Here is a 12,258-nt window from a genome sequence, read left to right as displayed (position 1 = left end):
TCACAAGCTGCCCTATCAGTTCATTTTGCTGATTTCCCGTGAAATAAAAGCTCTTGTCATTTTAAACACTGCAGAATCAAGCCTGTGCCTTCAGCAACCTGACAGCAGCACACGCCTTGAGAGCCACATATAGCTCTAAGCCGGCACACTATAAATATTTTTCTATCCTGGCCCCACAGGTTAGAGGCTAAGTAGGTTCAGCCTAATCTTGCTTTGTGACCCAGCGTCACACACACAGGCAGTGAGGTGCAGCTCTTTTCCCAGGCGTGCTCCCGTGCAGGCTGTAGTGAAGCCCATCCACACTAGATGGCCCCAGGAGAACGCAGAACTCTTGGAAAGCACAACTGAAACCTGCTATTTTGCAGCAAAAGAGATCAATACATTTGGTTACTCAAAACCCCTTCTCATAGAACGGCTTAGTTTTTCAAGATGACTGAAAGGCAGTTGGCACGTGTCTTAGGAGGGAAGCCAGAGAATAGCACTGAAATTTTATATTTATACAAAAGAGGTCGATTTCCAAGATACTCTTAAACCCATGGACTGGCCACAGCTATGTTGCTATTTTCACTAGCAACGTGTAAGAATTGAGCTACTGTGGGGAGGAGGAGTGGCTTCAGAGGAAAAAGGTTCCGTACTTGCGCTTCCATGCCATAACATGCTAGTCTGGGGAGCAGGTTTTGAGCTCACCATGAGCAGAATACACCCTGGACAGCACTGTGGGCAGGGTTTGGGGGCAGGTGGAGTGTGCAATGGTGCACTCTGGCAAATTACAGCTGTGAAGTCTGGCCCGCACCGTGGCTTTCTGCCTCGACAAATGCCATTAAAATACATCAGATAGACCCCTTGTAAGAAAAGAAAAAAAAAAAGAAAAACACAAAAGAAAACAACAAGAAAACAACACAACAACAACAAAAAAATTAGGCCTGGTTAATTACTTGCAAGGGCTTGGCAACAGAAGCCGTTTTGGCTCCATATTTGTATTCCCAAATGAATAAATATGTCTGTTGGAATCCCCTCAGCTGGAGGAGAAATGCCAAGAGTGCCCCAGGGATGATTTTTAGCACTTGGATACAGACTGTGAACCACACCACAAGTCTTCCTTAGGGTTGGGTCCCCAGCAGGATTTATTTCTGCGTCAAGGGAGATTACAGCTAATAGGATTTGCCTCTTGGAGGCTGTTGGCGTGTTTGGTGCAAACCCCTGCACAGTGCTGTCTTAAAGGAGAATATGGACCCTGTCCGTCATATTTTTCTTCTTCTTCTGGCCTTCCACAAGATAAACCCATCTGTTTCATCTTGCATCACAGGATGCTCTTGTTCTCAGGACAGCTTTGGAAGGTAAGAACACTGTTACCCTGTTGTAGCACCAGTGAAGTTGCTCAGACAGCCCCAGTAGGAACTTGCTGACGATGTGAGCACCAAAACCAAACGGACTAATGCATGGAGTGCCACCTCTAATACTTGACTTGTACTATCTTGAGCAGAGAATGAGATTTCTCTTATTTTCCTGAGAGATGCAGTTACATACACAGCCACTTTTATGACTTAGTTGCATTTTTTATGAGAAAACTGATGTGAACCCCCGGGGAAGGATGGATGGATGGATGGATGGATGGATGGATGGATGGACGGATGGATGGCCTATGCATGCCCTATATACAATACCTTATAATTATTCAAGTGCTTGTAGACCTGCATAGGGAGCTGGTTTATTAGCCTCAAACGTGATGGTGTGTGACCTGGAAAATTTTCTGGTTTCTTCCCTAGGAGTTTGCTCTGTATGTCTGCATTGCTGAGGCAGATCCCTGCAAACATCCCTCCGGACATCCGGAAAATTAGAATAGAAAATTCTCACCTAACAGAATTGCCTCGCGGGTCTTTTGAGAACGTTAGTGCCTTGGAGTATCTCTGGCTCAATTTTAACAACATCACAGTCATGCATATCAAGAGCCTGGAATATCTGCCAGCTCTGAAGGAGCTGCGCTTGCAAGGGAACAAATTAAGTTCAGTGCCATGGACAGCATTTCAAGACACCCCGACTCTGACAATCCTGGATCTGAAGCACAACCGGCTGGATGTCCTTCCAGAGCACGCGCTCCGCTATCTGCCCAACCTGACCTATTTAGACCTATCCTCAAATCAGCTTACCATCATATCCAGGGATGTCTTCTACAACTGGCCCGTCTACCAGAGAAGCCAGAGCACGGAGGGGCCACTAGAATCTGTTTCCAATGCTGTCCTGGCCCTCCATGACAACCCCTGGATTTGTGACTGTCGCCTGCGGGGATTTGTCCAGTTTATCAAGTCTGTTGGCCCACCTATTATTCTGATGAATTCCTATTTAACTTGCTCAGGCCCGAAATTCAGGACAGGGAAGTTTTTTCATGAAGTGGAGCTTAACAGCTGCACGAAGCCCCTGACCTCAGCCCTTGACACCAACCTGACAGTCCCAGCAGGGTTAAATATCACCCTGACCTGCTTTGTGCAAGGCAGCCCTTCCCCAGCTGTCTGGTGGACCTATGCACTCAAACTTTTAAGAGCATTTAACGGTAAGCAAATCTTTTTTTCCTTTTTTTTTTTCCCCCATTAAAATTTATGCTGTGCTATTCTACTTATGTAGGTCTGCAGGCCATCCCAGTCACCACAGCAACTCAGCCCCTTTAGAGTACCACAGTTATTGTGGTGGCAATAATCCAAATGATCTTAATCATCCTGTGCATCTGAGCACATCTGACCAGCATAAGAGGAGCTGCTTCATGCAGGGTATCAGTCAAAGATGAAAGGAGCATGGCCTCATTTTTACACAATTATCTTGCTTGTGGATTTTAAGTAGCAACTCTCGCCTCATGACACATGATGCAGGAGCTATTAATACTGTGTTAGTTGTACATATTTAATAAATATGTAGTTATCTAAATATGCATGTACATTTACTACATATTATATACTACATATATACATGCACACATTCTGTATAATTACATTTGCATGCACCTGTGTTTGTTTGAGCCCACACAGATATACACAGGCTTGCACATTCCTATACTATTCCCATATATTTCCTCAAGAAATACTACACAAACCACAAAACTGTGCAGCCCTGTTTCCTGGCTGTGTCCATTCATGTTCTACCAACTGAAACAGAGGTTGTTGTTCTCCTGAAGTCTTGCTTATTTATATTCTTTAGCAAAGGCATTGTAATATGAGACCCTTTTCTCTTCCTTCCAATCCGTCCTCCCTCACATTTATTTTTACTAAGAGCCTTCAATAGGACAGTTGCTATTTTCATCAGGTGAGGTAATAAGGCACACAGGCAGCCAGCACAGGTTCTGTGTGTTCCTAATAAGCCAGCTAGCTAAATAAATAGCATCAGCCCTTAATCCTGGGCTGATACTTGCTTCAATTGCAGCACTGCAGCAGCACACTCGTGTCTTTCTACAAGCACATGCTGATTAATTACATATAGGTTTTTCTCAACCACAGCCACACGCCCCTGTTTGGGCAGATGACAGGGTTTCACACTGCTCTTAACACTGCATTTGACTGCCAGCCCAACACTTCCTAGCTTCATATACCTGTTTTGGTCAGAGTTTCCTGCGATTGACGATTCTAATCCTAACAGAGGATGGAGCACGTGTCCAAACCGTGGACTCTCCTGGAGCCTCCTCAGTGGCCCTCCTGGTCTGCCCTGAGCTGACAACGCTGATGGCAGACGGGCAGCTCGGCCTCTGCCCACAGCAGCTTCCTCAGCCGCCTGCAATGGGACAGGGCTCGGACACACTCCATGTGTCCCACGCTAGGCTGTCCCGATGTGTTCGCTGCCTGTCAGACAGCAGCGAACAGTCAGCTGTACTGTCAGCTCTGTGCGTTTGGCACATTGCAGGCCCTTCTTCCCCTCTCCCCGGGCAGGGCGGGTGCCGAGCAGGCCCACCCCACACGGGCCTTGGCGCTGCCCTCAGGGCACCATGGCTCCCTGCTGACCCGCTCCCTCTGCCCGCAGTGACCACGGAGCCCATCGGCGAGGAGACCGTCCGCTCGGAGCTGCTGATCCCGGCGGCACGGCCAGCAGACGCGGGCAACTACACCTGCACGGCCGCCAACTTCTTGGGCAACACCTCGGTGGCCATCAACCTCCGCGTGGTGGCCCCGTGGGCATCCACCACCCCCCGCGGCTGGGCGCCCGCGGGCCCCGCGGAGCCGGGCGCTCACGTGGAGGTGCGCATCGCCAAGCAGACCGTCTACGGCATCACCCTCGAGTGGTTCGCGGCGGCCGCGGCGGCGGCGGAGCCGGGCGAGACCTGGTACACGCTGCTGGTGGGCCGCTACGACGCCGCCCACAAGGACACCATCTACATCGGGCCCGGCGTCAACACCTACTCGGTGACCGACCTGCTGCCCGCCACCAAGTACGAGGTGTGCGTGGCCCTGCGCAACCAGGCGCCCCGCAAGGGCCAGTGCGTCGTGTTCGTCACGGGCAGCGACGTCAGCCAGATGGAGCAGCGCGAGAAGCTCATCCACATCGTGGTCATCGTGTGCGCCATGGTGCTGGCCGTGCCCGCCGGCATGTACGCCTGCACGGCCGAGGCGCTGCCCGGCTGCCTGGCCCGCTGCCCCAGCGCCTGCCCGCGCCGCCGCCGCGGGAGCCCGGCGCAGGCCGCGGGCAGCAAGGAGAGCACGCTGGACAGCCTGCCCGCCGGCAGCGAGGACGGCCTCTGCCGCCCCGACGGCGGCCGCGGGGCACGGCGGCCTCCGGCCCGCGAGGAGCCCGGCAAGGCGCGGCCGCCCCACAGGAACAGCGCCGACCTCTACTAGGCCGGCCCTGCCCGCCCTGAGGGCGCGGCCGCTGCCGCGGCTCCCTCAGCGCCCTCGGGCCGCGGCGGGGCTGCTTTGCTCGAAGGAGCGCGCCGGGGCGGCTCTGCGCTGCGAGCCCTCGGGGCACGGCGGGATCAGCGGCGTTTGCGGCAGGCTCGGGAGCCCTGGGGATGGAGGTGCCCGGGCTGTCCGGCCGCAGGTGTGGAGCTGCGCCTCCGTGGCCCCGGGCTGCCCCCGCGGCACTGCCATGGAGCAACGCACACTGACACACCGGGACAACCAGCGCTGGCAAAAAAACAACCCCCGAACCAATAGCAATGCTTGTGGCCAAAGGTGTTCACTCACTCACTCACTCACTCACTCACTCACTTACTCACTCACTCACTCACTCACACGGGTGTCTTTTCTTATTCCTGTCCGCAGCTCTGCGCAGTGCCAGGTGCCAGCTTCTCCTGCGAGCCAGCTCCTGGGAACAGCCGGGGGAGCAGGGCAGGGCTTTGGTCACAGCCCAGCAACAGCAACTGCTGGGGAGGATGAGATCAACGTGATGCATGATGGAGAGATTTTATTTTGCTTGGAGAAAAATTGTTTTGCCCAGAGGTGTTGGTTTTGGGGGTGGGTTTTTTTGTTTTGCTTTTTTTTTTTTTTCTTCTTACTCCTCCTTAAGGTTTACGCAGCCCTAAGAGATTCACAGCTTTGGTTGCACCACAGACAGGAAAAGTACAAGTGCTTTACAGAACATCCCAGTGTAATACAGCCACAGCACAGGGTTTGTGGGGGTTTTGAGTTTTTTGGTTTTTTTGTACTAGGGAGAAGGGGTGAGCATTTTACTTGTGTCCAGACATCTTGGAGGACTGTTTTAGTGTCCCGCTAACCAGCATACATACACACACAGAGATACACACACAAACACACACACACACGCACACACTTTGTCTTTTGGAGACGAACACTGAACTGCTGTTTTCCCTTCCACCCTCCCCACTCCATCCCTTTTCCCAGGACAGTGCTGTGGCTGCAGGGCATGCTCAGCCTGAACCAGGCTGGTGGGACAAGTGGACAGGGGCAGAGAACATGGTGGCACAGGGGGTTGGCAGCTGAAGGTGCAAGCCAGGCACATTCCCTAAAGGCAGACAGGTGCCTGCCCATCCTGCTGCTTTGAAACCAAAGCTCGCCTCCTTGCTAGAGGCATAGAAGCACAAAGATGCATGTGAAAGTGACTGCCTCCTGCTTGTGGAGCAGCTCAGTGCTGTGATTCTCAGGAGTCTGAGGACATGTGACTTATTATTTTTCTTCTTCTCACCTCATGCTTTCCAGCACAACCAAGGCATGTGGCCCATAGACCCACAGCCCTTGTCATATGTATTGTTATAGATCATCTTGGAAAGAAAAATCTAGAGTAGTCACCCCAGCTGTAAGGAGAGATAGAGCCTAATGTGAGCTTCATGCTGTGGTAGCTTGGCTTTCTAATTGTATTTTGGTTTTTGGTGTGTGTTTTCCATGCTGTCTCTCCTCAGGCCCTATGTTTTCTCCCTCAGCACTTCCTTCTGCTGGAACGTACTGCACAGCTTTTGAACAGAGCTCTGTTTTGTCAATGCTGACTCTCGCTGTTAATACTTCACAGGACTTCCTAATCTTGTCAGTATTTTAGTGTCAAAGCAATAAACATGACAGATTTTCAAAACACACAGATGTCCTCTGCTTAATCTCTGGCCTTTTATAGTTACAAATTGCAAAGGAGCCTGGATGCCAAGGAGCTGTGGGGTTTGGCTGCAGGAGGATGGAGGAGGCCTGGCAGTTGCAGCACATGTTACGAGGGGTCTGGAGTGGTGAGGAAGGGGCAGAAGCAGCTGGCCAAGCAGGGAAACCTTGTCCTGGGAAAGCCACCCGTGGACACAGTGCATGCAGAGTGGAGCATGAGCTGATGCTGATTAAAGACCAGTGAGGGGCCATGGGTGAGGGGGAATAAAAACCAAAGCACAGTCAGTAATGACTAACCTTCTTCCACCCCAGTCAACAGGGAGGGACAACAGCACACTGTAGAGACCGCAGAGAGCTGCTGAATCACAGTGAGGAAACAGCCAGGGAAATACAAAACATCCCCTGCCCATGTGGAAGAAGTTCATAACAAATTGCAGAGCCAGTGGACAGTGGTGTCAGACTGAAGCTGCTGCCTCTGAGGAGCCTTCCTGCCCTCCGGGCCATACTGCAGTGGGCTGCACAGCAGGAGCTCAGCCAGGAGCTCTCTCTGATCCTGCCCATGGCCTGTGCCACATGGCCTCCCGCTTCTCACCTCCTCTCCTTGCAGCCTGCTGGTGTCCAAAAACCACACAGCCCCTCTCCTGACTCACAGCCCACAGAAGGGTCCACTTGGTCATCCTAAAATGCCACCTGGCTGCCTGTGCCTGTCTGGTCACGTAACAGGCAATGACAAGGCATCATTGCCAGCAGAAGCACACCACACACAGAAGCACCTTTTGCAGATTTTTTTGTTATTTATTAAAAAAATTCCTTGAAGTTGAAATACAGAGTAACTGGGAAAGAGTCTCACAACATAGTAATAAAACATCTTTATTGCCTCTTAAATATAATCTCTAAGACTATAAGCCTGTAATTCCTGTTAAATCTCACTTAATTGAATGGTCTTTATAGGCTTTCCTCATTAGAGAATGAACACTGAACACTGGCAATAACACAACACTGGGAAGACAGTGGAATGGGGAATAAATGACGAACTTCAGGGAACATTGCAGAACCTGGCCACCATTGCAGAACACTCAGCCAGCAGAAGATGGGTGCTTGCACAGGGCAGCAGGAGTGGGGTTGGAGGCTGCATGTCCCCTCCCTCTGACCAGCTTATGGCCCGGGACAAGAATGAGGTGATTGCACAGGTGAGAAGCTGAGCCTCACGCCACACCGCCCCAGGAGGAGGGACAAGGGAAAAACAACAAAGAAGAGGAGAGACATGACAGGAGGCGCTCTGGGAGCAGTGCTGCTGTCATGGCCCCCAGCTGGGACCCTGCTGCACCTCTTGGCTACAGCTACTGGCTCAGCTCACTGGTAACATGAGCCATGAGCCCTCTGGCTTCTAGGCAGATTGAACTGAAGTTAAAAAAAGACAAGATTTTCCTTGTAAGTGGGTAATTTCTTATTCAAGCCCCTATTCCCTAAACTGATGAAGTCCTGGTGCAAAAAAGGGAATTATTTCAGCTACTGGAGTGAGAGGAGATCCTGAGGGCCAGTTCTGCTGGTTCAACTGAAATGACAGCTGAAGAACTCTCATGACCCCTTAAATTAACACAGTGTCCTGTCAGGTTTGCTCCCCATCTTGCTGTTCCTGGTACCACTCCATGACAGCACAGCTTCTCTGCAGGGCCAGGACTCAGAGAGAGGGTTCAGAGTGTTGCTCCCCAGCCTGACTGGTCCATGCTGCCTTCTCCCCAAGGGATGGGAAACAGCCTGGCTCAGCTGAAAAACATTTCCTCAGAAACAAACTTGAGGGAGGATCCGTGGGGTAGATCCAGTGAAAAAAGTGCCCTGCTCTCGGTGCCTTTTTACTGTCACAAACAGGAAAAAAACTGTCAGCTGCCCTCCTAATCCTTTCCCATTAACTGTTGCTTAGTTCACTCAAAAATACTGATAGGAAAACCCAGAATATTTTGTGGAAACTTCCTTTTTCTCTCACCAGTCCCTGAAACAAGCTAGGAGAGGTGATGAAATACATTCCTTGACACCTTCTGCTAGCAGTGTACAACACCACATGATCTTTCCAGACACTTCCCTGACCAACATATGCAACTTTCCAGCACTTGTCTCTATTTCCCACTTATCATTTGACTGTCGGTTTTACCTTGTCTTCCCTGTGGTTTTATTCATGTCCTTCTGCTGCTGGGCTGCCGCTCTTTTGGGGCACAGTGTTGGAAGGAGGTAGAGCTGAGCAAGCTGCTGTTGAACTGTGCTCAAATCTTGTCCTTGCTGGTCCAGTGAAGGCTGAAGTGCCCCTCCTGCCCCTCCTCAGCAGGCAAATCCAGAGGAGAAAGCAAAGCGCAGCATCATGTCAATGTGCTCTGGCAAAACCCAGCATAAGCTGCAGGAAAATGAAGAACTTCTCCAAGCCTGCCTGCTTACCTTTTGGGCATGAAAGTACTCGGGCCATGAGCACATCGCTCCGCCAGCTGTTGCAAAGCACACTGTGCTCTGGGGACAGGGCAGTGTCACTGCTGTAGGAGGCCTGCACTGCTGCATCTCGACTCAGGGCTGCTGCCACAGCCAGGCCAACGTCTTCAAAAGTGGGTCTGGGATTTGAAGTGATGGGTTTTTGGACACCTCAAACCCACCTGCCAGACCAGGCCAGAACCAGCATCCTCCAGGGCCTTGGCTGCAGAGATTCTAGTTTGGAAACGCAAGCCCAGGGCAGAGACCTCCAAACCAGGGCTAACCTGAATCCCTGTTCACCTGGGGAGACTGTGGCTGGCGCACTCAGCGCCGTGGTCAGACACAGCTGCAGGGAGGGACCATGGGACACGGCCGAAGGAACCGCAGTTGCGACTGGACGTGGACTGCAGTGCTTCTGCGGGTGGGGTGACTCTGAAGCACGTGGTACTTGCAGGAGGTGAGGGGTGGCTATCACAGCGAGGAGCTGCTCTGGTTCACAGGGTGCTGACAGACACGGGGAAGAGACAGCACGTAAAAACATCCATGCCCAGCCACAGCCTGCAGTCTCTGGGGGCTGCTGAGAGCACCTAGATATGGGGCTCCCCAAAAGCTGCATTCCTCTTCTCAAACCTCATTTTGAGCTCTGACACCAGGGCGTTGTGGGGGCTGCTGAGAGCACCTAGATATGGGGCTCCCCAAAAGCTGCATTCCTCTTCTCAAACCTCATTTTGAGCTCTGACACCAGGGCGTTGTGGGTGCTGCTGTGACCTTTCTTCTTCGGCGGCTTGATGATGTGCTTGGGAGTGAGGGAGCCAGACACAGTTGGCACCCGCCAGGCTGGGGCATCACCCCTGGGAGCCGGGACGGGAGGTGGCGGGGGCAGGGGGGCTGTTGGCGGCGCAGGGATAACCTGGATGTTGTTGTTGCTGTTCTCGTTGTGAAGGCTCTTGACGTCCTCCTCAACGACAAACTTCTCTGCAGCGTTGCTCGGCCTCTTGAACTTCAGCCACTCCATCCTGACTGTCCGGGATGGCGGCATCTGTCTCTTTTTTATGATCCTTCTCACCGGCATGACTTTGTTGGACCGCTTGTTGCGCCAGAACATGGCAGTAGAGATCATGATAGTTATCAGCACCATTATGCCCATGACACCAGCTAGCACTCCTAAGGCTTTCATGGGGTTATCTTTAGTTTGCATCAAAAAGGCGGCCATAGGCCCTTTGTGAAGAGTCTGTAAAGGAGTACAAAGAAAACACATGACTTACTCTAGGGGACCCACAGTGACCCAGAAATTTCATTTGTCCAAAATATGTTACAAGCAGAGCTGATTGATGGTAGTTGTCTCTAAAAAAAAAAAAAGAGAGTCACAGAGCCAGTCTAGGGGTGGAGAATTTAGATGACGCCGGAGAGTGGACAAACATTATAGTACTGTGAGGTAGATGATTTGAACACTAAAGCTTACAGAAGTATTGCCACCAAATTAGGACAGATTCCTGCATGTCACCATAGTGTTTAACTTGCAAGAAAGGAGCAGGAAAATAATTGGCTCAATTACTGAGCATGGCATTGAAAAGGATTAGGAAAAAACTTCTGTTTATAAAATGTCAGTGTACAAATGAGTAGTTAGCAGGTATGTGCTGCATTCTGTTTTCAAGTACTCTTTTACAGACATAACAAAACTCTTTGAGGTAGGGGAGATGAGTGGAGCTAAAGAGCTTTGTTTGTAGAAAGAAAAGAAATCAGCAGTGACATAAGCTACATATGGCATATTAAGGACAAATGAATGGCCAGTTCACTTTCCAGCTTAGCACACTGTGCGTCTTGGAGGTCCCCGTATAATTTTGCGGATTTTGCCCTGCGGGTGGAGCTTGGATCTTTTCACACTTTTCCAGTACATGATGGTGGAGATCACCATTGTAACAGAAATGGTGGAAAGGACGCCACTCATGCATATTCCATATATTGTCCATGGACGCTTCTTGAGGCCTAAAATATAGGATTTTACCCTGGACTTGATCTGGAAATATCAAAAATAAGAGAAATGGTCAACCCTCACATGGTTATATTTGAAAGAGGCCAGTATCTATTATAAATACAGCTGAGGAACTAGGCTGAAATGTGTACAGGATAGAAAGCCTATAAAATAAAGGGAGCTAAATGTTGAACTAGGCACAGGAGAGGAGGCAGTTGCAATGATGTTGCACTGAATCCAGAAACAGTAAAAGAAGTTAGAAAGCACATATAAACACCTGTCTGATTGGGGAATAAAGGTAGCAGCATGGCACATAGATCACCTTATTCATGGCATGGTAGTCCATCCTTGGGCTACATTTCCCAGAGAAATTCATAGTGAATACAGGTGGTATCTGAACAGACAGTAGTACTGGGCAAGGCAAGGAGATGCTTCAGAAATGGCACATTCACATAAAGGTTTGTTTAATGAGAGCTGGTCATAGAGTGCCGTGTGGCTGCAGAAAGACTGGGCTGCCCACTGTACCTCAGTCCACTGCCTTTGACTCCATGAGGGAATCCTCACCCAAACGTTGCATGTCTAGTAACAGGTGATCTGCGTTCTTCATTTCTGTGTTTTCACAACCTATCTCAAACACATTATCAAGCCCCCTCTTCTCCTACCCTGAATGTTTCCTATTGCCAAAGAGAAGAGGGTAAAAAAATGCTAGTGAAACTCACAGACCATGTCACTGGGCAGGTAGGGACAAATTTTCATAATTTGTTGTGCAGAGTTCTTTCAGTATTTAATTAGGAGTGAACCTGAACTAGAAACCAAAAGCAAAGCATACCATGATTTTAGTGGAGCTTAGATTCACATCAGCTTTGCTGTTCTGCATTACATGGATTTTTTTGTACTTAAATCCCATCAGATGATGGAAATTCTACCCTGGCTTACTTAACTTCATGTGAAAGTCAGATGAATTAAGTGTCAGATAAACCCTGCTAAGTAGTACATGACCTGAGTCCACCTGTTACGAGTTTTGTCAAGATCTATTCTATAGGAAGGCACTGATGGCTGAAGAGTATTTGACTAGGTATTTGAAAACCTTGAATAAATGAGATTAGACAGAAGTACATGTTGCCAGTGCACTACAGCTGCAGAGGTAAGAACAGATAAAACTTGCATGGAGAGTTTTGGCATTCGGCTTCGTTCAGTCGTCTGGTCTCAGCAAGTCTGGCATCTGTTCAGAGCTTTCAGTGATGAAGAGATGATTAATACCAGAACTAAACCTATTAACAGCTAGCTGGTTCAGCCTCTATTCTAGTTACTTGACCTCTA

The 12,258-nt window shown here is 50.1% G+C and overlaps 2 protein-coding genes across 8 annotated transcripts in view; one reads left to right on the top strand and one right to left on the bottom strand.

Annotated features, from left to right (window-relative positions):
- Positions 1 to 1,038: 1,038 nt before the first annotated feature.
- LRIT2 (leucine rich repeat, Ig-like and transmembrane domains 2) lies at positions 1,039 to 6,472 on the top strand. The gene is made up of 3 exons (XM_085064101.1): positions 1,039 to 1,337; positions 1,767 to 2,548; positions 4,000 to 6,472. Exons 1-3 carry the CDS (start codon positions 1,228 to 1,230, stop codon positions 4,809 to 4,811), a joined length of 1,704 nt encoding a protein of 567 aa, XP_084920227.1. The 5' UTR covers positions 1,039 to 1,227; the 3' UTR covers positions 4,812 to 6,472.
- Positions 6,473 to 7,366: 894 nt separating this feature from the next.
- The window catches only part of CDHR1 (cadherin related family member 1), a 44,977-nt gene continuing 40,085 nt past the window's right edge, over positions 7,367 to 12,258 (bottom strand). For 5 of the 7 annotated variants that reach the window (XM_085064094.1, XM_085064099.1, XM_085064097.1 and 2 more), the window contains one exon: positions 9,633 to 10,197. In XM_085064094.1, the coding sequence (XP_084920220.1) occupies positions 9,646 to 10,197 (552 nt within the window). In that variant the 3' untranslated portion in view covers positions 9,633 to 9,645. Of the gene's footprint in view, positions 9,597 to 9,632; positions 10,984 to 12,258 lie in introns of those variants that run through there. The other 2 variants (XM_085064095.1, XM_085064100.1) reach the window with 2 other exon arrangements.

The sequence above is a fragment of the Lichenostomus cassidix genome, chromosome 6 (genome assembly GCF_008360975.1).
Source record: "Lichenostomus cassidix isolate B80296 chromosome 6, HeHo_3.0, whole genome shotgun sequence".
NCBI lineage: Eukaryota > Metazoa > Chordata > Aves > Passeriformes > Meliphagidae > Lichenostomus > Lichenostomus cassidix.
The sequence above is the reverse complement of the archived record's forward strand: the minus strand, read 5'-3'. Positions and strand labels throughout refer to the sequence as shown.